Source organism: Hylaeus anthracinus, unplaced genomic scaffold (assembly GCF_026225885.1).
Source record: "Hylaeus anthracinus isolate JK02 unplaced genomic scaffold, UHH_iyHylAnth1.0_haploid 11994, whole genome shotgun sequence".
Taxonomy (NCBI): domain Eukaryota; kingdom Metazoa; phylum Arthropoda; class Insecta; order Hymenoptera; family Colletidae; genus Hylaeus; species Hylaeus anthracinus.
In genome coordinates, this window is record NW_026534341.1 from 11,196,724 (window position 1) to 11,222,020 (window position 25,297).

The window sequence follows — 25,297 nt, forward strand, 5'->3', positions numbered from 1 at the left end:
GCCTATTTCGGAACATGAAGAGCAATTAAACAAAAATTACATTTAAGTTGGACAAAATAGTAGGAGTTGTTACAAGGAAATTACAATTGTACATTTCGAATTTAAAAAGATCGAAGATTGCTGTTAAATGTATTGCTTTAAAAATTATTTATTTTTCTCCTTTACAATATACTAATATACATCACCTATACACATACACAAGTATACATGCATATATTATGCATGTATGCATTACAAATATAAGATTTAATAAATGTAATACTTCATATAAAAGGAAATATACACTCTGCAACAAAGCTATAAAACATTTAATAAGATTGGAAATATCTAGTAAAGAATTTTCAATGTGGTTTAATTATTTCTTACTTATTCTATATAGTTCTAAGAATTTCAATATATGAATAAGTTCACGATGCACTATGACGAAAATTGAGGTTAAAGGAAATATTAAGAATATACAATGCATTATAAAAAATCATATAAACAAATCAATTGCTAATAGATCGTAATAATAAGGAAAATATAGTAACACAATGTTAATCCTCTGCAATAAAAAACGTTTGAATTTAGATGGTATGCGCAAAAGGTGTTAAACAGCATGACTGCTTTTTCTGTTTTATATCGAAAAATAGCAATAAACGTAATATTCGAATATAGTTTCTACGAGATCGTTGTACAGTTTCGTTTATTCGAAACAGAAATGATAATCCATTTATTCAAAATATAAACAATACAAAAGTGTAATTAAGCTTCTTAACACAAGGGTTATCAATTTTTTCGATTATAAAAAAAAATAAATGTATTACTATACCTATACGATCCTCAAATCTTCTAATATTATAGAAAGCGGTTGGGAAATGTTAGCATATGATAACTATACTTATGGCAAGCAGGTTTTAATTAGTATTATCGAAGCGCTAAAAACTAATATAAAAAAAAAGAATTAATCACAAAACTATTCGTAAAAATAATGACTAAAGCGTCAAATATAAAGGTGACGTTATATATTATTAATAAATCTTTACAGGTTAGTTAATAAATTCTTTCCATTTGTTTTTCCCAAAATGTAGTTTCTGTTTTATAGTATTATTGTACCTTTTTCTTATAATAGACTGATTAACGTTTAAGGAAAAGATTGAATAATTGTATGAGAATCGACAAAGTTATAAGTATCTTATAGTTTTGTTGCTGAATGTACACAATAATATAATGTAAATATTCAAAACAATAGAAACAATAAATTTATAACAGTAAATTTAAACGTAAATTTAAATTACATTTTCTATAAGTAATAAATATTTTACATGCGTGTTGTTGCGCACTTGGAGTTTAAAGAATAAGCATCACAGCGCGTTTCTGTACCTAATCATAAATTGTATGCACAGACAACGATCATTAATAATATTTCTGTTATGAAGTAAACTTAAAATTTACTATAATATTTTTTAGTTTGCGTATTACAATGATTACTTTATCGAAATATTTTACGCATTTTACTCATATTTCTGAATGACTTCGCTGTTCTGTACGTGAATTAAAACTTTTTATACTTGGTTTTAAGACTGAAAACATTTTTTCTGTAGCAGTGGGGTGAATACTCATTTGTAACTCCGTTAAAGATTCCTCTGTCTTTAATATGCAATGAAAAGTTTTAGTTAATTTATGCAATATAACAATATCATGGATACAATTTATGACTTACTTGTCTAAGTAATTGTGCAGCAGTATGTAGTACTCTTTGCCATTTTCTCATTTCTACGTTATGCAAACTTTCTTGCTGTTGCAGTAAATGGATCCAATCTTCGTCAGTCTTTGGAGTATTTCTAGAAATGAAACAATTTTAAATATTCTGCAAGTGCGTATTACACGAAATAGTAATTACGTAATACTCACTTTAACACATGTAAGTCCATGATTGTATAAGCTGCAGCTTCTTCTAAACCCCACAGTTTATAATATAGTAGGCCGTTAATTACCATCAGACATAACACAGCAATCAAAAGCATTGAACTAACTATCATATTAGAATCACCTCGAACACCAGATACTATATATTTTGAAAACACATGTTATTATTTTCGACTTACGATTATTAATAACTAGCAATGGTGTAGTAAAGTGACGTAATATAATGGTGTATTGTAATCTTCGTACCAGTGTTATCATTAATGCGTGGTAAGTTCAAAGAATTTTGTAAATTGGGAGACGAATGATCTGAGGAATGAGTTTGTAGAGTGATACCAGTTGTAACACGACGTCTTCTTCTTGTTTTTCTTTTTAATCCCCCACTACTGATGTTCTCTTCGCATTCTATGGTTAATGCTTTTATTAAACTTGTAAAATATTCCTCTATTCCAGCCCAACAATTTTTCTCAATAACGCCTATTTTTATTGTAAAGAATAATTAACTATTGCTTACAAATAAAAAGATCGATATACTAAATGCTTACCTTTTACAAAGCCCCATACATTCTTTTTGTACTTTATTTGAGCATAGATTGTAATACTTGTTTCATTTTCGGAAATACTGGTTATACAATAGTGAATTAACACACTAAATGAATCAGCATACGGGATTCCAGCATTTACACTTTCTATATCAATACTATACAAATGACCCGGTCTACTGCAAGGTAACATTATCTAGAAATATTAAAAAATAGTTTAAACTATTGAAACTATAATATGTTCATTTAAATAGTAGTCATTAGCTTAATAGTCACCTGAGTTTCCGTAATGTGAGAGGTTCTTGGTCCAATAGCTTGAGACAGTGCTATTGTAAATGATAAATTCCTAATTTTCTGACTTGTCTGTTCATTGTACATCCATGCTGACTGAACTAAATCTATACGAATAAAATCAAATATCACAAGTTTCTAAATTTATTTAATAACTATATTATAAAGAATATTTTATTTAATAAAAATTGTTTTGTTTTTCCATTACCATTTATTATGTTATTTAACTTACCAGTAGTTTTGCGTGCAGTTTGAAAATCTAAGAAGAACTTTGAATTTGTGAACAACAACGTGAATAAGTGATCAATATGTATAGGTAGTACAGCCTTGCTGATTTGTCGACCTTCGTGAGGTGAAGTACATATTATACTGTTTCGAATGCTGGGTTTTACTGAAATGACTTTAATTACATTTATTGTACAATGCTACAGAAATGAAGGTTTACTTAAAGAAAATGTTAAGTTAAATGAAAGATCGTTAAAGTAATTATAAGTGTAAATTATGTTAATAAAAAGAAAATATTCAGTACATACATCCATGCTTTTCAGCCTCACTTTCTGTTGTATCGCTTAGATCTGTTGCATCAGGAATAGAGACTGGTCGAGGCCGATGAATTTCTGGTTTTGCTTCAATTGCTTGTTCTGTTCCACTTCCTAAGTTTTCCACATTACTACCTTCTACCTTTATTTTAAAATGGCCAATGGATATACAAAATGAAAATTGATGAAAAAGAGATATCGCGCGTAGATTCTCAAATATTAAATTATTCTATAATTTCTAATTGTTACCTTAATGCAGTTATATTCTACGGTACCTCAGAGAATGATTCTACGGATAATCTTGTTGACAATTTCTCTTCATCGGGTGGTGATATCGGTGGAACGTAATCTTCATCTTCCGACGTTAAACCCAATTCATCTCCATAACAAGAATGAACAAGTTGCCACATTTCAGCTGCATTCATTGGCTAAAATAGTAAATATCTTACGTTCAGAACTGTAAACTGAACAAAATTTTATGGACCAAATAAACACTTGTATAGTAATTAAACTGTATATATAGCGTGAAATGCAATTTCCTCATAACACATTAAATGAAAAAGTTTTTTACCACTTTGCAATCTGTGATTTTATTTTCGAGAAAAAGGTTATTAGACTTGTGAGGCCTAACTTTGGTCGCGCGCTGTTTACATGTCAGGTGGTACATACAAAAACGCATGCACATGTAAACATACATAGATATGTGTTTATATAAACAGTATTATTAACAGTAAGTGTTTCAGTATATCTGAACGATGTACATTTCATCCCACATATCAAAACTACAATCTTTTCATTTTTACAGAACTGTAAAGAGTGAGAACAATGTCCTTGCTATAAGATGTTTATGTTAAAATTACAATAAAGCTGAAGGAAGAGATGCATGGCAATTAAATCATTTAATCAAAAATCATTGGTAATATATTTGTTTATAATTATTAAACTGAGAAACAAAATGGATCAGTGGTATTTTCTAACGTATTAGTAAAGGTAAAATTATTAATAAAATTAGGAACGTTGAAGGGATAAATCTCGCAATGGTCTTTTGTTAAAACGAAATAGCAATAAGTTGTTGATGAATCAATTGTTATGATGCAATAGGTCACTGTTTGATTTACGGGTCATAGATTGTCCCGATCGCTGTATTAGATCACTTCAAAAATTAGTATCACGATATGTTTATGCATTCACATGTTTTTTTTATATAAAACGATAAGAAGCCAATAGAACTTAACTTGTATTATAACTGAAAACGAATATATTTTATACGATCACATTCTAAATATATTTTAATAACTGCGTGATTTGATGCGTGAAATATTATTAAATTTAATAAAAAAAAATTCATTGAACAAAAAACTTTAGATATATTGATATACTTACTGTTAACGACAAAGTGTACATGAACGTGTATTTATGTGTATTTCTCGTCTATGTACCGCTACACGCGGAAAATGATAAGCAGTATGATTCTTTTGTCATGAGGAGTTTGCATGCTTCATCTTGTCATATGATTCTGAGGCACTTTAGTGGGATACCTATGTCTTGTAATCACTTTATACATTATGCAACACCTTATAAAATCTGAGTAGCAGCATTGAAGATGAAAGATGAGAAGCTATTTATTAAACATGTAATGATTATTATAATTATTTGTTGATTAGGAATTTTAGCAAACATATGGTATCTATCACGATACAATGGACAAGCATATACTGTAATATACGAGTTCTGTACAAAAATAATTTAAATAAATTGTTGAATTGTTCATATTTTATATAAAATTGCCATACCTCACCAATAAGAGCATTTTGCCAAACACGAAATAGCATTACATATGTTTTATCCCTTGCACCAAATGATGTCAAAAAAAACTTATCAGTGGCAGTGCATATTGAAATTGCATTAGGAATAACAAGGGCAGTTTTCTCTTTGGTAATAGATGTAACATCCTTCCAACGCAAAGATACTAAGGTTTCCCAACTGAAGATATTTGCATAAAAGCATACATAATTTTGTGAAACGTAAAGCCTCCCATGAACTAATATTTCACGTTGCAATGCACATGAATAATCTAAAAATCACACATTGTGATATATATATGTATATATATATATATAATTTTTTCAAAATCATTTCTATTACTTGTCAATATTGAAAGTACATTTTACTGCATAAGTGAGTCATTGAACAATGAAACCTAAAAAGTCACTTACCAACAACTAATCTTTCATCATCTGGTACATCTTTAAATATTCGCTTAAAATCCTCAGATCTAGATTTATAGGTTGGATACAAAACATTGTACCAAGATGGCTTTTTTTTTCGCTCACTACCACGTGTTTCTTTCTTTCCTTCATGTGAAATTTTTACAGCTTGTGAAGAATCTGATGATTTATTAGCTGCATCCTGTTATTAATCCCAAACAATAATAATAATAATAATAATAATTGATAGCAAATAATAACACAAAATTTAAAAGATAATACAAATTATAATAACAAAATATATAAAATCTCACATTCATTTGATGTTCATCCAATTTGTTTACATTGTTAGATTCTTTAAGAGCTGAATCTGAGTTTACTTTAGAATGATCTCGTTTATTGCGAGCTTTTGGACTAGGACGTGGAGATAAATTCGGACTTGAAACTGGACTGCATCGTTCTCCACACACTCCAGTAAGTACATCTTCAATATTATCTGATACACCATTTCCCATATTTGTCGCTGAATTTTGATTTTCCAATCCAGCTGAGTTTATGTTACTCATTACTTCACGACTAGATATCAACAAATCCTCCACTGACTTATTCCTATTACAATAATATTGCAAAATAAATATGAAAATATGTTAAAACAATGCTTTTATGCTAAAAAACGTGATAAGAAAAATACAAGGAAATTTAAATTGTATACAATGAGACTTAACACACATTTACTGTAAAAATACGTACATGCTTGACGTTGGATATTTTTGAAGAGATTCCACTTCAAACATAATAATTATACAGTGTTGTCATAAATATTGTTTAATGTATCTGTGAACTTGTCACAATGTTATTATATTATCACGATAATTTTACCAAACAACAACAGTATAGCTTGATTAATAGTTAACAATGACACAGTGCCTTGATTTTATCGTAATTACATTTTGAAAAGACAACATACGTGTGACTTTTGCAAAATAAGTATCGTCATCGTACAGATAATTCATTTCACACAAAAATGTAGATTGTTATGAAGCACACGTCAATTTTCTCAGTACATGCAAAATAGCATTGTAACATATTCTTATATAACCATAAACTTAGCACTGTCTTAACGAATTTTTTATCAATGTTTTACACTTTTTAAAACAAAATAGAAAACAGTGCGCGTATCAAAAATGTTCCTCCATATTGAATCAGTACAGTCTTTGTTCCGGTTAACAGCTGCGCATGAAAATTGATAAAAAATTGATATCAAACAAATTGAATGCATAGATCCGTATCTCAAAAATATGATATGAAATGGATAGATTATTTTATGAATGTATATAAATAAATTTTATAATTATAATATTTCATTGTTATATATTATTCAAATAATATAATTTCGAATATATAAAAAAGCAAAACTGTTCATAAAAGTATTAAATATATGTCATAGATTTTTTTATTTAACAATATTATATCGAAAAAATTAGAATTTCGCATTTCAACTCAACATTTTCAATGCGATATACACATGAGAATTCGTATGAACCAGTGTGAACACTGCCGAATTCATTGATATCGATATATTTTACATTCCATAAGCGGCATTTTGGGTGTGATATTAATTAATTACATATTAATCAAAGTAAGTAAAAAATCAACGTACAACAACGTACAATTTCAATAATCACGATTCGTTATATTATATCGTTAATAAACATATGAATTCTTACAGTCATTAATAATAGTCTCAGAGGTTACATGTAACCGGTAATAACATATTGCTTTCATTAGAATTATAAACACTATTATTTAAATACTTCTATATTGTTACTCTACGTCAGATCCAAAAATAATTTGTTCATCTTCTTTTGTACGTTTGAGAACTTTATTTGAAGTGAAATCAAAAAATTAGTAATGGAATCCGCACAACCTAATCGACCTAGTCGGTGCACATGGAAACCAAATGCAACAAATTCACCACATACGTTAAGAACAGAGTAAGTATGTCGGTATATAATTATATTTTCATCTATAATATTACTTTTACTATTCAGATTTTATTTATGACTTTAATTGTTTATTTTAGAGTTGCTGATCGTAACAAAGTGATGCCTGATATATTAACAACCATTGGGCAAACACCACTTGTAAAATTAAACACTATCCCTAAATCTCATGGAATTAAGTGTGAAATGTGTTAGTGCTACAATTGTACATAATTTAAATGTAAGATAATCATATAATTTAATTTGTAGATGCAAAATGTGAATTCTTTAATCCTGGTGGCTCTGTGAAGGATAGAATTGCATACAGAATGATTCAAGATGCAGAAGACCAGGGGTTGTTGAAACCAGGATATACCATTATTGAACCTACAAGTGGTAACACCGGAATTGGATTAGCAATGGCTGCAGCTGTTAAAGGGTACAGATGCATTATTGTCATGCCTGAAAAAATGTCTAATGAAAAAGTGTACACACTTCATGCACTTGGTGCTGAAATAATTAGGACACCAACAGAAGCAAGTTGGAACAGTCCAGAAGCACATATTAATGTTGCACATAAGTTACAAAAAGAAATACCAAATAGCATTGTTCTTGATCAGGTATATTATATACATAAATATCAAATAATTACTTATTTTCTACTAATACTGTGTATATGTTCAGTATACTAATCCTGGAAATCCATTGGCTCATTACGATCAAACTGCACTTGAAATTTGGAATCAATGTGATGGAAAAATTGATTACTTAGTAGCAGGTGCAGGTACTGGTGGTACCATTTCTGGTATTGGACGAAAACTAAAGGAATTATCACCTGATACAAAAATTGTTGCTGTGGATCCTAAAGGAAGTATCTTAGCTCAATCACCTGAATTACAAGATGATGCTGATTTTTATGAAGTAGAAGGAATTGGGTAACCTACATTTTTTCCCCTATTTTAACGAAGATATAGCCTTCCTTTGAATCTTTAATAATCAAGAAATTTATTTTTAGCTACGATTTTATACCTACAGTTTTGGATCATAATGTAATCGATAGATGGATAAAAACTGAGGATTGTGAATCATTAAATGCTGCTAGAATGCTTATACGTCAGGAGGGTTTGCTATGCGGCGGTAGTAGTGGTGCTGCTCTTGTAGCTGCTCTTCAAGTAGCTAAAGATCTACCTGAAGGGAAACGAGTCGTTCTTGTTTTACCCGACGGAATACGAAATTACATGACTAAATTTGTATCTGACCATTGGATGGAAGTTAGGGGATTCTTAGTAAGTTTTCAAGTTTTATTATAATAGCCTACGAATAGTTATATTTTGTAATAACAAATTATAGGAATCTAAGTGCCAAGTTGAGGCAAACAAATGGTGGTGGGATATGCCAATTTCAAATTTATCTTTCGACAAAGTACCTTTGTTGGAGAGTACAAAAACATGTCAAGAAGCTGTTCATATCTTTGAAAAAACAAAGTCTCAACAATTAGTTGTTAGTAATGATAACAAACATGTACAAGGTGTCATCATATTGGATACGTTAATGTCTAATTTACTATCTGGCTCAGTAAAACTAACAGATTTAGTAGAAAAAGCTATGATTAAACATTATGTCAAAGTTAAGCTTTCAGCAAGTCTTGGACAATTATCGCGCGTTCTTGAAAAAGAATTATATTCAGTTATTGTGAGTAATGAAGGTGATCATACTTTTGTTGGTATTGTAAACCAGTCACATATTTTAAAACATATTACTAAAAGTAATGGTACAATGGAATCTAATAACTAGTCACATATTAAACTAAGTACTCTAGAACTGGATGTAATTTTCTTAAAACATAAGATATATCGTTATAAGGTTATCATAGATTATTATACTAATTGTTCTTTTTTATATTCTTTATTTTTACTTTTGGTAATGGAAAAGAAATAATTTACATGCATTTTATACTGAATTATACAATTAATGAAGATTAAATAAAATATTTATATCACTTCTTGCATAATTTTTTTTGTAATTAAATGAGATGAATAAAATTTGCTCATAACATTTGAATACTGTAGTAAATTTATTTAACTCAACTGTAATTATTTATATGTAAATACAAACTTACAATTTTCTATGTTACTGATCACACATAGTTATACATATAACATTAGCACAAGTTATATCTCATATATATGTTTGTGTATTATTAAATAATATACAATGATACATTAGGTACAAAGGGCATCATTTATTCTGTTTCTCTTGCTTATAAAAGAGTTTACTAATCTGTTTCTAGTTTTTATTGTATATATACTAATTAATAGATAATTAAAATAATAGTTACATTTGTTGCACTTGTACATGGAATTTACAACTTGGTAATGTGGAAATTTCAGCATTAACAGTACTAATAATTCCAAGATTTGCTAAACTCCCTCTTAAAAGTCCACAAGTAAATGCTAACAAACGTGGACTTTCTTGAAGATACTGCTTATTACTATTGGTACCGACTTTATCTAATAATCGAAATGAGTTGTCTTGCAATACATATACACCATGGTGGTTTGTTCTTAAATTATCAATTTGTTTATGATAAAGACTGGTCCAAAAATCAGTACAAATAAATTTGATCATATCCAACTCATCTTTAAATCGACTCCATTCTCGTGTCAATCGTTCAATGATTCTGTATCCAACACTGAATCCCATCCATTCTAGTCGACAAAGTTCTTCTTCCTTTTCCTTCATATTTTAAATGTTATAAATAAGAAATAGGTATTATATTCATAAAAAGCAAATGTTTACAACTATATTTATTAAAATCATACAATATAACCCCATTCTAAATTAATATAATATTCATCGAATAATTTGAAGTTCATTGTTGTTTATGTTACTATTACCTTTTTATTAACTGTTTTGCTGAGTGCATAATTAACCATTTCTGTATGCAAATATTCAAAAAGACATTCATCAGCTTCTCCAGACGTATGAGAACTGATTTTCGTATCAATTATTTGTTGTCTCATTTTGTTTTATCTTGTGTACTATTTACACAATTTATAGTAAAGAAATTTAGTACATAAATTACTGTAAATCTGTTTAAAAGAAAGATAATATGCCATTAATTTGATGGTTATTTAAATTCCATTAACTGATATTTGTATTATAACAATTCTAACCTACATTGTCGCAGTTTTAAAACAACATTGAACGTGCAGGATCGTTTTCACGTTATATGTAGTTGCACTGTTAGTAGTTCAGTGTAGTGATATGATCACTATCAAGGAAAAGCTTGGATCGCCACGTCTCACTGCGGAGAACTAAACGGAACAGTGCATATGCATACACGTGCATGCATATATAGAGCAGCTATTTTAAAATGCATCAAATGAAACAAAATTTAATTACCTAAGAACGAAAGAAAAAAATATCAAAAGGTATAGATAAAAACATGTTGAAAGGAATGATTTTCAATGTTCGCATAACTAATTCAAATTACGCGCGTTCCAACAGTGCGCCATCTAGCGGTGAACAGGTCGAACTAAAATTCCGATGTACGTTCAGCGCTCCACCGGGAAAACGCCCAAGTTTGTCCTCGAATAGTTCCTTCGTTTACTGCTAGATGGCACTAATTACATTGCGTTTACCACATTATGGTTATGCACCGACATGCATCGGTAACAATATGTAAATGGATAGGTTTGCAATACAAACTTGGGCGTTTTCCCACCGATGACGCCACTGATCAATTATACTTCCTTCTTCACAAATGCGTAATTAATACGATCCTTTGCTTTCTAACATTACAATACATGAGTTAATATAAAGTAGTTAATATAAAGTTATTTAATACAGTAATAATAATTAAACATTTAATTACTTGTGCCATCTACCGGTAATAGCTAGAACTATATTCACTACAAGCTTGGGCGTTTTCTCACCGATGGCGCCACCAATACTATCATTTTTTTCCATAAATGCATAATTAATAAGATTCTTTGCTTTATAACACTGTAATACAATAGTTAATATGTCACAATTTATCATTTCTATGAGTAGTTATTTATTACAACAATAATTATTAACCTTTTAGTTAGTAGTGTCCTGGTGCCATTACCATGCGCACTCCCCATAAAAAAGCCATACAGGACGTGGGTGACGTGGTAGCGAAAATAGGGAAAATCAGGAAAAACTAAGAGTTTATCACGGGTGTGTTTGCGTGTTAAAGCTGTTAGTAATCAAGTACGTAGAATTATATATAATACACATTTATTAATTGCGGGTTTACAGCCTTGAAATTTTTCCAACGGTTATTTGATACAAAGGGGCAAATTCTATTAACATTGAATTCTTGATTAGATTGAAGGATTAGCAAGGGTATTAATGTATCTTCATCATAAATAAAGAGAATGTAAAAGATTAGTGTAAAATACTTTATTAATTAATTGCTTAAGATTAGGGTTTTATACTCTTAATTACATCAGTAATGGCACCAATCCATGTGGCAACTCCATGTGCACCAGCATCTACATTTTGCAGATATTGAAGTTGTTTTACATAGCTAGCTCGTCCAACTCTGTAAAAAAATAGTACTGTATATGTCATGATTACAGTCATTCATAGATGATACTGAGTATCAGTGTTAAAAATATTCAGATTCATATTCATTTCTGTACATATACAAATAATTATTTCATACTTGGGCTCCATATGTTTTGTTGCTTCACATGCTTGCCAAGCTGCTGTTTTCACAGCAGTACATATTTCAACCAATTGGTTATGCAACATCTTTTCATATGTTTCGCAAACAGCATTGATCACATCAATCTAGAAAACCACAAATTGTTAAAGATATCCACAATGTTTCCAAAAAGAATTATTTAAAATTTGTTTAAAAAATGGGGGTTTTTATTATACAACAAGATCATTTGTTATTAAAAAAAAAACTGGTTGTGGATATGAACTATATTCAGGGTGAATTATAATTTTCATTTACATCTTCCAATAATATAATATACTATATCATTATAATAATATAAAATAAGCAAATATTTAAAAAATTCAATAGAATTAATGGGATTCACTTGTTAATCTTGCAATTTTAGTTTGTTCTAAAATTTTGTTGCTAATATAAAAATGAAATTATAAAAATCGGATATATACCATGGACCTATCTCCTGGTTTAGCTTTCCCATATTTTATTAAACAATTTAAACCACTGCGTAACGTTCGCGCAACGATGTGTAACCAACCCTCTGTTGGTTGAGCAGAAACTAATTCTGTGGCAATACTAGTAAAAAATAAGCAATACAATGCACCAGATGTGCCACCCATTTGTTCTTCAGCAATGTGAGCCAATTCGGAAAAAACGGACGAAGGATGCGATAAATAATAATTATCTAAGCCTTGCAAAATCTCTGAAAACAAATATCTACATAACATAACAATGGAGATGATAACAAGAACTTGATTTTTACTATTATTTTTTTACGCGCAGAAAAAAATTTGAACGCGATTATTTCACGTTAACATCGAATTTCGTTGTATTATTAAGTACATACCATAAGCAAGCCTTTTGAGTGTTGTACCACAATCACCATCACCACAGCCTCTGTCCAGATCATTGATCAAAGTTTCTTTTTCAATTATGCTTTCACAGGCATTCTTTAAACACTGTTTCAGTAGGTTTTGCAATTGTGTATTAATTTGTATCCCAACCTGCTGTATACTTCGTGTTACTTTATCTTCGGGAATTATTTGTTTATTTTCCAAAGGAATACTATATGCACAACCTGGCCATCGTGGCGCGCTAGTAGGATCGTCGAGACATCTGATAAATATCTCTTTATGGCATTCAGGCAATTTCAAAGCGGTAATATGTATTCCAGCACTGTTTAACGACGTCATCAGGAGTCCAGAGTACAAGCGCAAAAGTTTTACATCCATGCTCCCTGTATGAATAAAAATTTATAAGAAATTACAGACATTCTCACGATTGTTAGTCTAGTAGTCAACGTGTTAATTTTTACACCTAATGCACATTAGGCAACGATAGCTACGACTTACGAAGCTGGTTCGTCAAATCATGAATAACGATTCCTTGTTCCAACTGGCTAAGCGCTCCAAAATTATTAACAATTACCGCAACTGAATCCCCGCTAACTAGGGGTAGCGAATCACAGATACGTTTCAGCATGAATGAAACCACTTCGTTACACGTTCTTAATTTCATCTTCTCGTATCCAGCTTCTCCATGAACCCCCATTCCACATTCTATTTCGTCTTCCGCAAGTTCAAACATTGGCGGTTGCCCTAAAATATAGATCGATAATGTTCATTTTACATATTGATCTGTATGATGTACGTTTAAGTTTCCTGTATGCATAAGTGACGTAATTAATCCTATACAAGACTGTACTAAATCGCATGTAATACGTAATCGAGGAGTGGCTGTAAAGAATAGAGAAAAACTCGTTTATTTATATTGGCGCTGTAGTTACGCTCCAAACGTTAGCAGTCGATAAAGTATCAAGATCCATTGCTTTTACAGCATGGTCTACAGGAAATTATATTTAAATGCTAACCAGGTATAGCACATGTAGTTAATCCAACTGCATAAGTAGCCATATTTTCTAAAACATTCTGCGCAATTGTATGAATGTCTTCAAGGGGTAATTCTCTTTCAGCCAGCGCGCCGGCTATTTTATTAACAAATAGTAGCCCACTTAATCCGCGTTTACCAGCAACGCCTACATCCTTATTCGGTATACTGCAGTCCTCGTTCACAATTATCTCTGCTACCTAAAATTGAAAACGATATCTAATTTAAATCATGAAATCTTCGAACTAATTTATACCAGAAAATATATCAGAAATTGAAGGAGTACGCAAATATTTATAACGCAATGTATTACTTGTCTCCTTATCGCACCTTCAACCCTGCTTGTCTTGCTTTTTCGATCGCTATCCCAAAATTGAGACAGTCACCAGTATAATTCGGTACCACTACCAAAACGCCAGCTGAAAACATATAGCACTCATAGCGTACACGACATTAATAATATACATTTTTAATTACATAAAAGAAAATAATTAAAATAAAAAGAATATATATATACAGGGTGTCCCAAAAATGTTGTAACACCTTGAAAGGGATGGTTTGGGGGGTGACTTGAAACAACTTTTTCCTTAGCGAAAATGTTGTCCGAGGCTTCGTTAAGAAGATATTAACGGAAAACACTGACCAATCAGAGCGCGCGTATACCGTTGCAGCGATCGTGGTAGCGTATGAGCGCAGCCGCCTAACGCATAGCCTACACTCAACTGGCATACTCGCGCTCTGATTGGTCGGGATTTTCACTTAATATCTTCTTAACGAAACCTCGGACAACATTTTCGCTAAGGAAAAAGTTGTTTGAAATTACCTCCTGAACCACCTCTTTCAAGGTGTTACAACATTTTTGGGACACCCTGTATATACATGTCGAGTTGAGTAGCCTCCTCCTTTTCGAAGTCGGTTAAAAATAAAAATTTGTTTGAAATTACCTTGAGTATGTTGCGTAACACGTTCGATACAATAGGAAATGTGTTGCGATGGTGGTGCAGCATATATGGAACCTGCTACAGAAGCAGTTAGCATACCACTTCCAACAAAACCTTTAAGTTAAGAAAAATGTGGTAATTTAATATTGATATCTTATTCTGTATCGGCGCTAGTTAGCGTGGAATTTAACTTGTTTACGAAAATTCGATTCTTCTATATATATACTGACGTGGGATAGAAACGCGTTAGAAGTAGAGTCAGATGTTATTTGAATAATTTCTATGGAGCTTATATTTTTATGGAGTATGCAGTGTACAATTGTTAAATTTATAAAAATGTAATGGAATGAATAACTTATACTTGATATCAATCTCAGTGTTGCACCCTACATTACCTTGACTAATCTCACCTCCGGCAATTAGCGCACGTATAATAATTACAAGGTCACTCCACGTCAAATTGGATATCAAATATAACAATATTTCAGACTTTGCATTAGTAATGCAAAACTTTTTGTAAACCTTTTAGAGTGAAATTAAATTAGGGTGAAGAAGTAGGAGCAAAAATACGGACTTATTACAAAAGTGATGATAGAAAGTCTATTGTTTAAATACAGTATCTTAAAAATATTGGCTAGAGATGGTACAAAAATATTGTAAAGTTTTAATATTCTTGTTAGTAAATTATATACGAATTTTTGTTCGTATCTATTACATAAAATGTAAAGTTACCTGCTCCAAAAGGTTCATGTCCACTTCCTCCGCCGCATATAATAGAAACTTTATTCTTTCGATTCTCGAGCTAAATTACAATTCATCTGAATAAATCTACATTTACATCAAAACAAATTATCGCAGTTTTTGCAATCGACGAATGAAATCAATAAAGTTACATACGTACGTTTGGCATTAGAACGACTTTGTGTGATACTTGATACTCGAGTTGCGGATAAGAGTAAGATAAACCAAACAGAGTTTCCGTGACAGCATCGTCGATTGAATTAATTAAGCTCTTCATTGTTGTCGGTAGAACCTTCTTACGACTTGGAATGAAATAAACTTAATAATCCACCGAGACGTCGTTCAGATTACTGAGAAAAACATATTTCCAAGACAGTTGTCAGTATTTGCTCATAGGTTAACGAGTTATCATAAACTTATGTAACACTTTGCTATATATGCACTTGGCTCGTATTAAAATCGCGGGCAATTGATCCATTTGACCGACAAGAAAATAGCGGTCAAAAGATTTGTCCACTTACACTTAGAAATGTCAGAATAAAAAGAGAGATAAAGTATCAGTAGCAACGCGTATTCATCTCGAATGCTTACACATTCAGGTCTTTATACACAGCTATGTTATACCGTAAACATTTTCAATGGTAGATGTATACTTTATGATTTATAATGACAGATGGATGTTTTTTCACGTGTATGTACAGTAGGGTGGTTCTTATTTTAACGATTGTTTACGTCTATGTTACGCATTCACCAAATACCTTGTAAATACTTTACAGAAAGTCTGTGTGAATGTAAAGCATGTTAAAGTATACATAGAGAAATTTCCTCTTCTTATAATGTACCATTTATTTTTATATCTAAAGATCTTATTATTATTTCGCAGCCGATTAGCTCGTTATTATTCGCAATGAAAAATTGTTCGTAATGTAAAACCAATAAATATAAATAATAAAGTGTTTTTATTTTATTACGCATTCCTTACAGATCCTTTAACAATTTTTATATCATCAACAGGTCTATCATTTTTATCAGTTTCAACTAAACCAATCCTCTTTACTATTGCCATACCTGTATGAATTCGACCTATTATCAGAAAGAAAAATTACTAAGTATTCATTGCACTAAACAAAATTTGTTTATACTGAAAATATCATATCTAAAATAAATATTTAAAATACTATGAGCTACAACTAATTTACCAAAAATGGTGTGTTTCCCATCAAGCCACTGTGTAGGTGCTAATGTAATAAAAAATTGTGATCCATTAGTGTCTGGTCCAGAATTAGCCATTGATACTATCCCAGCACCTAAATCAAATGTATTTGAAAAGAAAATTCAAAGCGAATTTGATATTTTCTTGTGTAAATTAAACAAATATCATTTATGATGATCAAACCTGTATGTTTTAAATCATCGTGTATTTCATCGTCGAAACATTCTCCATAAATAGATACACCACCTTTTCCTGTTCCCGTAGGATCTCCGCCTGAAATAACAATCTTTTGTAAAAGTTTGTGCTTTAATGTCTCCATAAGTATGACGGAAGATGCTTATTTAAAAATTAGTATACACCAGGAGCGTTTTAGTAATAAATATGTCCGCACTGATGTGCGAGCGATGCGAAGAATCCCACATAATCCCTGACGTTTCTCAAAAGAACAGAGATGTCTTTTAAAGATTTCCCTCACAAACAAAAATCTAATAACAACAAATTTTACTTGGTACATCCAGAGCATGTTACATCAACTTTTTAAGTTGATAAACAAAAATATATTAATACACTACCTTGTATCATGAAATCCCTAATGACTCTATGAAATTTTGTTCCATTGTAATATCCACGTCGTGTAAGTTCAGCAAAATTCCTACATGTAATTGGTACGTGTTTCCAATAAAGCTCAATAACTAGTTCACCCATTCTGTAAAACAGAAACCTTTAATAAGTGAAAATGTGTTCCTTTAATAAATTACAATTTAACTTAAAAAAGAATTTTTTTGTACTTACGTAGTTTCAAGCGCTACAAACGGTGGTTGCCAGTGTTTATCAGGGATACCAGAGATATTAGCAAGAGCCATTACTTAAAAATGTTTTTTTTCTAGTGCTTTTCGATTACATCACCTGATTGAAATGATAAAATATATCAGTTGATATAATTGAAAATATCAGTTGATTATTGTTAAATTCCTTCAATAATTAGAAAAACTTCTCTTAGACAATAAACTGATACACAAGGTATTTCTAAACTGAGTGTACAACCAAAAAGAAGTTGAACCTACTTGAAAAATCAAATAAAAAATGTATGGCAATATCTTTTGTATACAAAACTTTATTTCTCAAGTAATACAAGTAACTATAGACATATGAATGTTATATGTTACATTTAATTGAAACTTCAAACACACGCGTACTAAATAATTAAATTTTTAAGATTTTATATTGATCTTATAAAACCGCTAATAATAACATTGCTAGTATATTGAATATTGTAATAAGAATACATTGTGTTCCAGTAACTAAAATTTAGTCAATATCAATGATTTTTCAAAGCGTATAACAAAAGTAAATTGTACATCATCATTAACTCGGTATATAATTATCTTACCAGTTTTAAAACAGTAACATTATCCCGAAATAACTTGTATTTTTAAATTCGACGTTATAACCTTGCGCACAATTTACTGTGTACAATAAAGGAGAGTTCTCACGTAACTACATGTAAGTACGACTTCTTTTGATGTCACAATCTAAGATGGCAACACTGCTGCTTGACATCCCTTTTATCTTCACTGTGCATATTGTATTTTCAAGAAACTGGTTCAGGGTATTCCCGGTTCCGCCATTTATTAACTGGGTTCTTCGACAGTTGCAATGCAGTCTACTTCAGGACTTCAGGTTGCCATAAGTAAAACATAGTTGAAGATAATCCATAAATATAACAGGATCTGGTAAAATTAAAACTTTCAAATACTATATTTATATTCTATAATATAGAATACTATAGATATTCTCAAAAATGGCTGACAACATGTTCTTGAACAAAGTTTTACATCTTGATTGTATTAAACAAATGAAAGCCAGTGTTGAGTCGGCAGTCAAATATGGAACAATTGTTGGAGCAACAACAATTGTTTCTAGTATTCTTGGTGGGCGTACAGGGTTTATAGTTGGTAATTATTGTTTATGTTAAATACTTAATGTAATTGTACAAAATATAATGATACAAAGATGTCCATTTTTAGGAGGTGTAGCTGGCAGTCTTCTGGCAGGTTACGCAGCGAATGGAAAATACGAATCTGTCCCAAACATCCTTATGTATAAATTAACCACAAAAGAAAGAGAGGAATTGTTGAACGAAATTCGGGATTATCTTGTATTACATGGTACATCAATTCGTGATTTTATATATTCTGCAAGCACTTCACAGTATTTACAAGAAGGAATAAAAGCGATAGTGGCATCTTTATTGGTCAAGAAGGGTATGACAGTACAACAAGATCAAACACAAAAAGCTATAAGCTATAGCTCCTACGCAGCCTTAAAGTGATTGATGAGGATGGCAATCAGCAAGCACTATATAAATATTTTTATATGATACTACAAAAAATTGTATTATTAATATGTTTGTATCTTTTTATGTGTGACTCCTATATGAAGTAATAAACGAGTTTCTCATCATTACTACATCTAATTGATTGTTTAATTGATTTTGAGGTATAACTTCTTGTATCACTGATAGAGAACAGGCCAAGCAGGCAGTAGCGGCGGCCATATTTGTGAGTTCGAAAGTATGCATGGACAGAAAGTTCGCGCCTGATTTATGATTGTCCAGAGACATTTAAATAATTAACCGAAAACGTATACCTATGTTATTCGAAGCATGCGATGCGTGTATCACGTTAAAGAGAAATTTCGATTGGGTCAATTACAAAAACGCCTAAATTTTGGCGGAGTCACAGACCTTCAGAGTTAGAAATAGTAATTCAAACGTGAAATGTTTAGATCTGTAAGAAATTTTTCATAACATATATACATCTCTCTAGCCTAAATTCCTTAAAGATTTATTTAACCGATTTCTAATGAACATAATAAATTTTTTAGAAGTATATTTAATTTCCTGAACTGAAAACTACTTAATAATATAGTTAACAATATCTAAAGAAGCTAAATTAATCGTAATTACACTTATTAAATTTTAAAATTAATTACACGTGTTCAAAGAATATTCACTTAACATTACTTCTTGTACTTGCTGTAAGCTTCGTATTCATAGTTTTGTAAAAGACTGTGCGATATGAGGGCGTATATTATTGAAACATTTACCTACTAGGAATGTTGCTAAAATGGTGTCTACTCATGCTAGAAAACTTGTTCTTTATCAAAGTTTTCAAATTAGTTCATCGATATGTTTATGATTGAAAGAAATCGTATTCGTTCAATCGTCGTGGTTTACTTTTTGGGTTTCCAGGTCACCTACATCACCTTTTAAAATTATTATGTCTAACGGTACCTGAAACGTTCTCGATTACCGATCTAAAGGTATTTTGGAAATATGAGTTTGAAAAGTAATAAAATAAATCATGTGTTATTGATTTTTAGCTAAACATGTTCGAAATTGTTTAAGCATACATATTTGTGATCGATAATTAACATTAACAAAAAAAAATTGAAATAGATTTTTATTACTCTGGCAACGTATGTATTGGGATACGCCTACACTTGTTTCTGAATTTGTAGTTAAACAAAATGATTAAAGTATCGAAAAGGTTAATGAACATAAACATTTAAATTCGAAATATGTTTGTGTAGAAAGAACTATTTGATTCATATCATTCGCTTTAATTTATTCTTTTAATAATTCATATAAAGTCGTTATGATGTACATGAAAACGTAAGCTGTAAAATCTGGTTTTCGTTTACATACGAAATTGCGGAAGATATATCGAAGAAAATTCTTAAAATTACTTATCACGCTTACTTAAATTTGTATACAATAAAAAAAAATTTCTATCAATATTATTTTATGCACTGATTTTCTTGTCACGTATTTATTACGATTTCTAGTACAGCTAAATTCGAAATGTTAACAAACGAGGAAGGAGACGATAAGATTTGTTTGGACGAAACCGAGCATACAAAATTATTCGAGTGTTCCTCGAAAATGCTTGTCCATCGTAAAAGTACTGACACGATGTCCCCGTTGTAATATACATATATATATAGGGATGCTTCTGAGGAAAGCGCTCAGTTCTTTGGAGAACGTCTTTAGGTGAGCACCGCTAATTTGATGTCACGAAATACATACGATTCTGGTGTGTTTTCTAATATTTTATATTAACACCTTGGTAATCAAATCATATAAAAAATTTACAATTATAAATCGGAATTAATAATTTAATTTAACTTCATATTTCGTACAATCGTAATAGTCACTTACAAATAAAATCAATTTTACTTAACTTAGTAAGTTAAATTAATTTAAATATTAAACAGTGAACCAAAACGAAATGTAAAGGAGTATTTACAAACGCAAACCCAGTAAAAGTTTTATTAATAGAAATTATTAATTACTTGGAAAAAAATTGTTAAAAGTTCTTGAAATTATGTTTTTTTTGATTGTGCTAAAAATATATAATAATAAAATTCTATTTAAAATTGTAATCGCACATATAATAACATAATATATGTAATATGTTTAGATTTTATGAAAAATAATAATTGAGAAAAATGTTGGGATTCATTATACTTGCAACACTCTTTGCTTTATCAACGGCACAGTTCCAATCTACTGGGAGAATTTTGGAACCACCAGTTCCTGCTCTTTGCGCTCAAAGTAAGTGATATACCTATATGAATACAGTCTTTATTTAGAAATATAGTATTTTTTATGATAAAAACATTATGTAGTGAGTCTTCTTTACACTTTTTTCGTAAATATGGACAATTAATATCAGAACTGTAACAGTTTAATGTTATTGATCTTTATAAATTTGAAACGTCATAAAGATAGAATAATTTGAGCATACTTCTATGCTAATTCATAACAAGTACGACTTATTATAATTTGAATTTATTGATCACATACCTTTACAATTATTTCCTTAAAGTTTTGTTAAATAAAATATGATGGTTACAAGTTTGCTAAACAAGAAAGCTGGTAGTAAAATATGGATAAATGAAACTTACTCTTTCGTAATTGCACAAATATTGCGTGTATAATATAACTGGCCTGCACGACATGAGAATAAAAATTGACAAACCTTTCTTAGTAAATTTTAATCAGTTAACGTTAATTCCAACCTATAAAATATGAAATTGAATACTTTCATCGTTGTTTTAAGTTGATTAGTTAATAAATAAGGCAATATTCGATTACGATTCAAACAATAATACCTTATTTATCATATAAAATATCCAATATGCCTTAGTGAGTTTTTATAACTGTATCTTGCAATGTATAAAAACAAAATTTAACCGCTACTCGCTACCTTAAATAGTTTGGAAAAACGCGTAACACCTTCGATGGGACACCCTGTATATCCCGCATTAACTGTGACAAACTTTCTTCTTCTTTCTTCGAGAAAGTCGTTTGTATAATTAACATACACCGTACGATGCCAATATTTAAGCCGTGACTGTAATATCTAAAATTACAAGCGGCACAGAATTAGTAACTTTCACTTTGGGAGAGGCAGAATCTTTGTCACGATCGAGAGTAAAATATAAATGAAGGAGGATTTCAAATATTGGGTTCAAATATAAATGGTTTCCACGGAAATAATGAATAATTAGAAATTATACTTGTAATATCTTATTCGAAAGCTAATATACATACTTTAATAAACAGGCTTTATGCAAATTTTTAATAAAATTTGTTTTCTATTCTTTTTATATAAAATTAGAGTCAATGCGCGCCAATCAGCATTTGAAAACACTAATTTAATACCGCTTTGATTTTTTTGTAATGTTAAATGATTTATATTAATATTATTAAAGATATTAATTATATTATAAATATATATTAATTCTAAATGTATATTTTCTTACATTAAGTACATATAAAATATTATATAATAATATATATTATATATTATTATTATGATAGAGTAGGTTGAAAATTCGACTATCATAGTATACATTCAAATAATTTTTAAGCAAATATTATTACAATGCTTAAAAATGTATAAATCACGATGTTTCAGGAATTATTCATGAACGCTTTAACGGCAAAGGTTATTATTACTCGTGGGCTGATCCCAGAACAAATGGGCAAGAAGTTGATTGGTTGGCAGGGAGAAACTTTTGTAGACAAAGATGTATGGATCTTGTATCTTTAGAAACTTCAGCAGAAAACGAGTTCATCAAGAGTCGCATTGTTCAAAGTATAAGAATAATTCATGATATTTTCTATATTTTAGAAACACAAAATTGAAGAATGGCCCAAGTAATAATTATGATTTCCAGATAAAGTGAAATATATTTGGACATCTGGTCGTCTTTGTGATTTCAAAGGTTGCGATAGGCCTGATCTTCAGCCCCTTCATGTTAATGGTTGGTTCTGGACAGCTGAATTACAGAAACTTGCACCGACTACCGATCGATCTCAGAATGACTGGTCAGAAAGTGGCGGGTAAATTTAATTTGATTTATTCTCTAGTAATTTAAAATTAAGGATTAAAAGTAATAATTTTTTTTTCTAGTATTGGAAAACCTCAACCTGATAATCGTGAAGCTATTCAACAAGGAGGTGCTCCAGAAAATTGTTTAGCCGTACTTAATCAGTTTTATAATGATGGAGTAAACTGGCATGATGTTGCTTGCCATCATAAAAAACCATGGGTTTGCGAAGAAAATGATTCTCTACTAAAATATGTTCACTTCACTAATCCTAATATCCGCATCTAATATCAATACAAAATACAAAGAAAAGTAGCTGTAGTAACTTAATCACAAATTGAATAATTCTATTTGTTAAACAAATACCAAACTTTTTGTCTACTTAGAGGACAATTATTTGTGCCTTCACTATCTCTATACAGGTGTTGCATGACTTAACTGTTAAAGTAAGGGTAAGAGATATCAAAGGTGACTGTCTCTTTGTCAGCCGTTTTCATGTTCCTTTCTTATCATTCTCTTTTCTTGTTATCTTACTCTGATAGAGTACATCCTAGGGATGACTATGGGTAATTAGTTTCATTCGATATCATGTAAGAGATCATCTGCCATTTTCTTGTACCAGTATAGAATGTTATTTACTGTATTGTATTTATACTTGTTTTAGTATGTTTGGAGACTACAATATTTATGTTATAAAGATAGCCTTATATTTTTAAAGATGTCTTTACTTGTGCTAACTTACAATTTGTATATTGTAAATGATAATAAACACATTATTTATATTTCTTCTTACAAATTTTGTTGATTATTTTGATAATATATATATATATAAGCTCATCATACTTGGATTACTTTGTCATTTATTGCACAACAGAGTATTTAAATGTAAATACAAAAAGGAATCAAAGTGTCTGTCTACATATTATACATAAATATATTTGTTTCATAAATTATTATTAATTTTGTAACATTATCCATACATATAAAAACTTACAGTAAACTATTTACTTTTTGCCTTCTACCATTATAATATGATAACCAAATTTTGTTTTGACTGGTGGGTCTGTATACATTGGAGAATTAAGAGAAGAAACAGGCAATGCAAATGCAGCCTCTTGAAATGGACCAACCATGGAGCCTCTTGTCATCCACCCAAGATCGCCCTTAAATAATTATCAAACCAATTAACTTCTAAATAAAATTGTAATGTATTTGAAATAAATTTACCCCAGATCGTGCTTTATCTTCACTGTATGTAGCTGCAACTTCATTAAACTTCTGTCCAGCTTTTAATTTCTCCATTGCTTCCAAAATTTTCGATTGTTTTTCGCATAGTATATGTCTAACCTTACAAAACAAAACAATTAACGTAAGATGAAAAGAAGGTATAAGTAAATTTAATAAACTTATTCTCTTTTAGTATACTAAGAGTCTACATAAGCAGAATCTTGTATAAAGAATGAAATTCTTTAGATTTGTCAAGATTCAAAACCATAAAACCTTTACGTACTTTCACTGCATTTCCCCCTTTTTTTTCTTCTTTCCCGCTGCTCCCTTCCGAGTTTTTTGATTTATTCGTTTTCGAAGTATTTTGATTCTTTTTCGGAGGCATGGTTAAGATTTAGGTTAATGCTACAATACATTAATACATACATGCGTACATAAAACACATTCCTGGCAGCTTTAATGGGTTGGCAATTTTTTGTGTGAAATTAATTTGTCAGAGCGTAGTCAAGGCACAATGGTTTCAAGTTTTCAATCGTAAGAAGTGATAAAAATAATTTTATAACATTTTGCCAGGGAAGCATAATGATAATTTGATAAGTTTGAGATCATAACTTTAGATCCTTGGAGATCCTCTACTCGCCGACAGCTAGTGATTTTAGTTTTAAATTATGATCCCTTACGTGCCTCCCCAGCTGGCGCCACCAGCATG

The 25,297-nt window shown here is 30.4% G+C and overlaps 8 protein-coding genes and 2 long non-coding RNA genes across 18 annotated transcripts; 4 read left to right on the top strand and 6 right to left on the bottom strand.

The window, feature by feature from the left end:
- Nucleotides 1-130: 130 nt before the first annotated feature.
- On the bottom strand, nt 131-6,852 carry LOC128888540 (protein Aster-B-like). 2 transcript variants are annotated; one of them, XM_054145497.1, is made up of 13 exons: nt 6,235-6,852; nt 5,799-6,093; nt 5,494-5,686; nt 5,071-5,351; nt 3,553-3,705; nt 3,272-3,419; nt 2,971-3,129; nt 2,724-2,845; nt 2,451-2,643; nt 2,155-2,382; nt 1,894-2,047; nt 1,703-1,823; nt 131-1,629 (listed from the first exon to the last, which is right to left on the bottom strand). In XM_054145497.1, the coding sequence occupies exons 1-13, from the start codon at nt 6,276-6,278 to the stop codon at nt 1,498-1,500; spliced, it is 2,223 nt and encodes a 740-aa protein (XP_054001472.1). In that variant the 5' UTR covers nt 6,279-6,852; the 3' UTR covers nt 131-1,497. The 2 variants fall into 2 exon arrangements, with proteins under 2 accessions (XP_054001472.1, XP_054001471.1); XM_054145496.1 differs by having other exon boundaries at nt 2,971-3,138.
- A 142-nt stretch (nt 6,853-6,994) lies between these two features.
- Nucleotides 6,995-9,465, top strand: LOC128888578 (cystathionine beta-synthase). 3 transcript variants are annotated; one of them, XM_054145567.1, is made up of 7 exons: nt 6,995-7,123; nt 7,214-7,478; nt 7,568-7,677; nt 7,737-8,086; nt 8,151-8,401; nt 8,482-8,752; nt 8,817-9,465. In XM_054145567.1, the coding sequence occupies exons 2-7, from the start codon at nt 7,396-7,398 to the stop codon at nt 9,258-9,260; spliced, it is 1,509 nt and encodes a 502-aa protein (XP_054001542.1). In that variant the 5' UTR covers nt 6,995-7,123; nt 7,214-7,395; the 3' UTR covers nt 9,261-9,465. The 3 variants fall into 3 exon arrangements, with proteins under 3 accessions (XP_054001542.1, XP_054001543.1, XP_054001544.1); XM_054145568.1 differs by having other exon boundaries at nt 7,023-7,123; nt 7,363-7,478; XM_054145569.1 differs by lacking the exon at nt 6,995-7,123 and having other exon boundaries at nt 7,230-7,248; nt 7,363-7,478.
- A 56-nt stretch (nt 9,466-9,521) lies between these two features.
- Nucleotides 9,522-10,806, bottom strand: LOC128888638 (trafficking protein particle complex subunit 6b). Of its 3 annotated transcripts, none has more exons than XM_054145697.1 (3): nt 10,647-10,806; nt 10,364-10,558; nt 9,522-10,202 (listed from the first exon to the last, which is right to left on the bottom strand). In XM_054145697.1, the coding sequence occupies exons 2-3, from the start codon at nt 10,487-10,489 to the stop codon at nt 9,801-9,803; spliced, it is 528 nt and encodes a 175-aa protein (XP_054001672.1). In that variant the 5' UTR covers nt 10,490-10,558; nt 10,647-10,806; the 3' UTR covers nt 9,522-9,800. The 3 variants fall into 3 exon arrangements, with proteins under 3 accessions (XP_054001672.1, XP_054001673.1, XP_054001674.1); XM_054145698.1 differs by having other exon boundaries at nt 10,643-10,793; XM_054145699.1 differs by lacking the exon at nt 10,647-10,806 and having other exon boundaries at nt 10,364-10,636.
- A 1,075-nt stretch (nt 10,807-11,881) lies between these two features.
- LOC128888561 (triokinase/FMN cyclase-like) lies at nt 11,882-16,044 on the bottom strand. Of its 3 annotated transcripts, none has more exons than XM_054145534.1 (10): nt 15,907-16,044; nt 15,738-15,833; nt 15,009-15,119; nt 14,395-14,483; nt 14,048-14,264; nt 13,530-13,775; nt 13,025-13,414; nt 12,627-12,880; nt 12,163-12,290; nt 11,882-12,039 (listed from the first exon to the last, which is right to left on the bottom strand). In XM_054145534.1, the coding sequence occupies exons 3-10, from the start codon at nt 15,100-15,102 to the stop codon at nt 11,919-11,921; spliced, it is 1,539 nt and encodes a 512-aa protein (XP_054001509.1). In that variant the 5' UTR covers nt 15,103-15,119; nt 15,738-15,833; nt 15,907-16,044; the 3' UTR covers nt 11,882-11,918. The 3 variants fall into 3 exon arrangements, with proteins under 3 accessions (XP_054001509.1, XP_054001508.1, XP_054001510.1); XM_054145533.1 differs by having other exon boundaries at nt 15,738-15,807; nt 15,907-16,042; XM_054145535.1 differs by having other exon boundaries at nt 15,738-15,807; nt 15,903-16,042.
- A 59-nt stretch (nt 16,045-16,103) lies between these two features.
- On the top strand, nt 16,104-16,830 carry LOC128888674 (uncharacterized). The gene is made up of 2 exons (XR_008460305.1): nt 16,104-16,245; nt 16,296-16,830. It is a non-coding gene; the product is annotated as an uncharacterized LOC128888674 (long non-coding RNA).
- Nucleotides 16,687-18,486, bottom strand: LOC128888640 (peptidyl-prolyl cis-trans isomerase-like 1). Its single transcript, XM_054145703.1, has 6 exons — nt 18,350-18,486; nt 17,752-17,865; nt 17,532-17,665; nt 17,143-17,232; nt 16,946-17,053; nt 16,687-16,829 (listed from the first exon to the last, which is right to left on the bottom strand). The coding sequence occupies exons 2-6, from the start codon at nt 17,820-17,822 to the stop codon at nt 16,714-16,716; spliced, it is 519 nt and encodes a 172-aa protein (XP_054001678.1). The 5' UTR covers nt 17,823-17,865; nt 18,350-18,486; the 3' UTR covers nt 16,687-16,713.
- A 132-nt stretch (nt 18,487-18,618) lies between these two features.
- Nucleotides 18,619-19,430, top strand: LOC128888644 (uncharacterized). The gene is made up of 2 exons (XM_054145707.1): nt 18,619-18,914; nt 18,987-19,430. Exons 1-2 carry the CDS (start codon nt 18,761-18,763, stop codon nt 19,289-19,291), a joined length of 459 nt encoding a protein of 152 aa, XP_054001682.1. The 5' UTR covers nt 18,619-18,760; the 3' UTR covers nt 19,292-19,430.
- A 1,172-nt stretch (nt 19,431-20,602) lies between these two features.
- LOC128888631 (uncharacterized) lies at nt 20,603-24,157 on the top strand. Of its 2 annotated transcripts, none has more exons than XM_054145688.1 (5): nt 20,603-21,056; nt 21,444-21,577; nt 22,947-23,126; nt 23,209-23,374; nt 23,445-24,157. In XM_054145688.1, exons 2-5 carry the CDS (start codon nt 21,472-21,474, stop codon nt 23,647-23,649), a joined length of 657 nt encoding a protein of 218 aa, XP_054001663.1. In that variant the 5' UTR covers nt 20,603-21,056; nt 21,444-21,471; the 3' UTR covers nt 23,650-24,157. The 2 variants fall into 2 exon arrangements, with proteins under 2 accessions (XP_054001663.1, XP_054001664.1); XM_054145689.1 differs by having other exon boundaries at nt 20,603-21,013.
- Nucleotides 21,096-22,925, bottom strand: LOC128888672 (uncharacterized). The gene is made up of 3 exons (XR_008460303.1): nt 22,138-22,925; nt 21,830-22,044; nt 21,096-21,590 (listed from the first exon to the last, which is right to left on the bottom strand). It is a non-coding gene; the product is annotated as an uncharacterized LOC128888672 (long non-coding RNA).
- A 120-nt stretch (nt 24,158-24,277) lies between the features above and the next one.
- On the bottom strand, nt 24,278-25,214 carry LOC128888655 (peptidyl-prolyl cis-trans isomerase NIMA-interacting 4). Its single transcript, XM_054145720.1, has 3 exons — nt 24,872-25,214; nt 24,589-24,708; nt 24,278-24,524 (listed from the first exon to the last, which is right to left on the bottom strand). Exons 1-3 carry the CDS (start codon nt 24,971-24,973, stop codon nt 24,366-24,368), a joined length of 381 nt encoding a protein of 126 aa, XP_054001695.1. The 5' UTR covers nt 24,974-25,214; the 3' UTR covers nt 24,278-24,365.
- Between the last annotated feature and the right edge of the window lie 83 nt (nt 25,215-25,297).

Excerpts from the sequence above, each read along its gene's own strand:
- LOC128888578 (XM_054145567.1), top strand. The coding sequence starts at position 7,396 with ATGGAATCCGCACAACCTAATCGACCTAGTCGGTGCACATGGAAACCA. Across the intron at positions 7,479-7,567 it reads CCACATACGTTAAGAACAGA|AGTTGCTGATCGTAACAAAG; the intron begins GTAAGTATGTCG and ends TGTTTATTTTAG. Across the intron at positions 8,087-8,150 it reads ATAGCATTGTTCTTGATCAG|TATACTAATCCTGGAAATCC; the intron begins GTATATTATATA and ends GTATATGTTCAG.
- LOC128888638 (XM_054145697.1), bottom strand. The coding sequence starts at position 10,489 with ATGAGACAACAAATAATTGATACGAAAATCAGTTCTCATACGTCTGGA. Across the intron at positions 10,203-10,363 it reads GCAAAACAGTTAATAAAAAG|GAAAAGGAAGAAGAACTTTG; the intron begins GTAATAGTAACA and ends TAAAATATGAAG.
- LOC128888631 (XM_054145688.1), top strand. The coding sequence starts at position 21,472 with ATGTTGGGATTCATTATACTTGCAACACTCTTTGCTTTATCAACGGCA. Across the intron at positions 21,578-22,946 it reads TCCTGCTCTTTGCGCTCAAA|GAATTATTCATGAACGCTTT; the intron begins GTAAGTGATATA and ends ACGATGTTTCAG. Across the intron at positions 23,375-23,444 it reads GACTGGTCAGAAAGTGGCGG|TATTGGAAAACCTCAACCTG; the intron begins GTAAATTTAATT and ends TTTTTTTTCTAG.
- LOC128888655 (XM_054145720.1), bottom strand. The coding sequence starts at position 24,973 with ATGCCTCCGAAAAAGAATCAAAATACTTCGAAAACGAATAAATCAAAA. Across the intron at positions 24,709-24,871 it reads AAGGGGGAAATGCAGTGAAA|GTTAGACATATACTATGCGA; the intron begins GTACGTAAAGGT and ends TTGTTTTGTAAG. Across the intron at positions 24,525-24,588 it reads AAGATAAAGCACGATCTGGG|GGCGATCTTGGGTGGATGAC; the intron begins GTAAATTTATTT and ends TAATTATTTAAG.
- LOC128888644 (XM_054145707.1), top strand. The coding sequence starts at position 18,761 with ATGGCTGACAACATGTTCTTGAACAAAGTTTTACATCTTGATTGTATT. Across the intron at positions 18,915-18,986 it reads GCGTACAGGGTTTATAGTTG|GAGGTGTAGCTGGCAGTCTT; the intron begins GTAATTATTGTT and ends GTCCATTTTTAG.
- LOC128888540 (XM_054145496.1), bottom strand. The coding sequence starts at position 6,278 with ATGTTTGAAGTGGAATCTCTTCAAAAATATCCAACGTCAAGCAT. Across the intron at positions 5,687-5,798 it reads TGGATGAACATCAAATGAAT|GATGCAGCTAATAAATCATC; the intron begins GTGAGATTTTAT and ends GATTAATAACAG. Across the intron at positions 3,139-3,271 it reads TGAGGCTGAAAAGCATGGAT|TCATTTCAGTAAAACCCAGC; the intron begins GTATGTACTGAA and ends ATGTAATTAAAG.
- LOC128888561 (XM_054145533.1), bottom strand. The coding sequence starts at position 16,023 with ATGAAGAGCTTAATTAATTCAATCGACGATGCTGTCACGGAAACTCTG. Across the intron at positions 13,415-13,529 it reads TGATTTGACGAACCAGCTTC|GGAGCATGGATGTAAAACTT; the intron begins GTAAGTCGTAGC and ends TTATTCATACAG. Across the intron at positions 12,881-13,024 it reads ACTCAAAAGGCTTGCTTATG|AGATTTTGCAAGGCTTAGAT; the intron begins GTATGTACTTAA and ends ATTTGTTTTCAG.
- LOC128888640 (XM_054145703.1), bottom strand. The coding sequence starts at position 17,822 with ATGGCTCTTGCTAATATCTCTGGTATCCCTGATAAACACTGGCAACCA. Across the intron at positions 17,666-17,751 it reads TTTGTAGCGCTTGAAACTAC|AATGGGTGAACTAGTTATTG; the intron begins GTAAGTACAAAA and ends TCTGTTTTACAG. Across the intron at positions 17,054-17,142 it reads CGATGATTTAAAACATACAG|GTGCTGGGATAGTATCAATG; the intron begins GTTTGATCATCA and ends CATTTGATTTAG.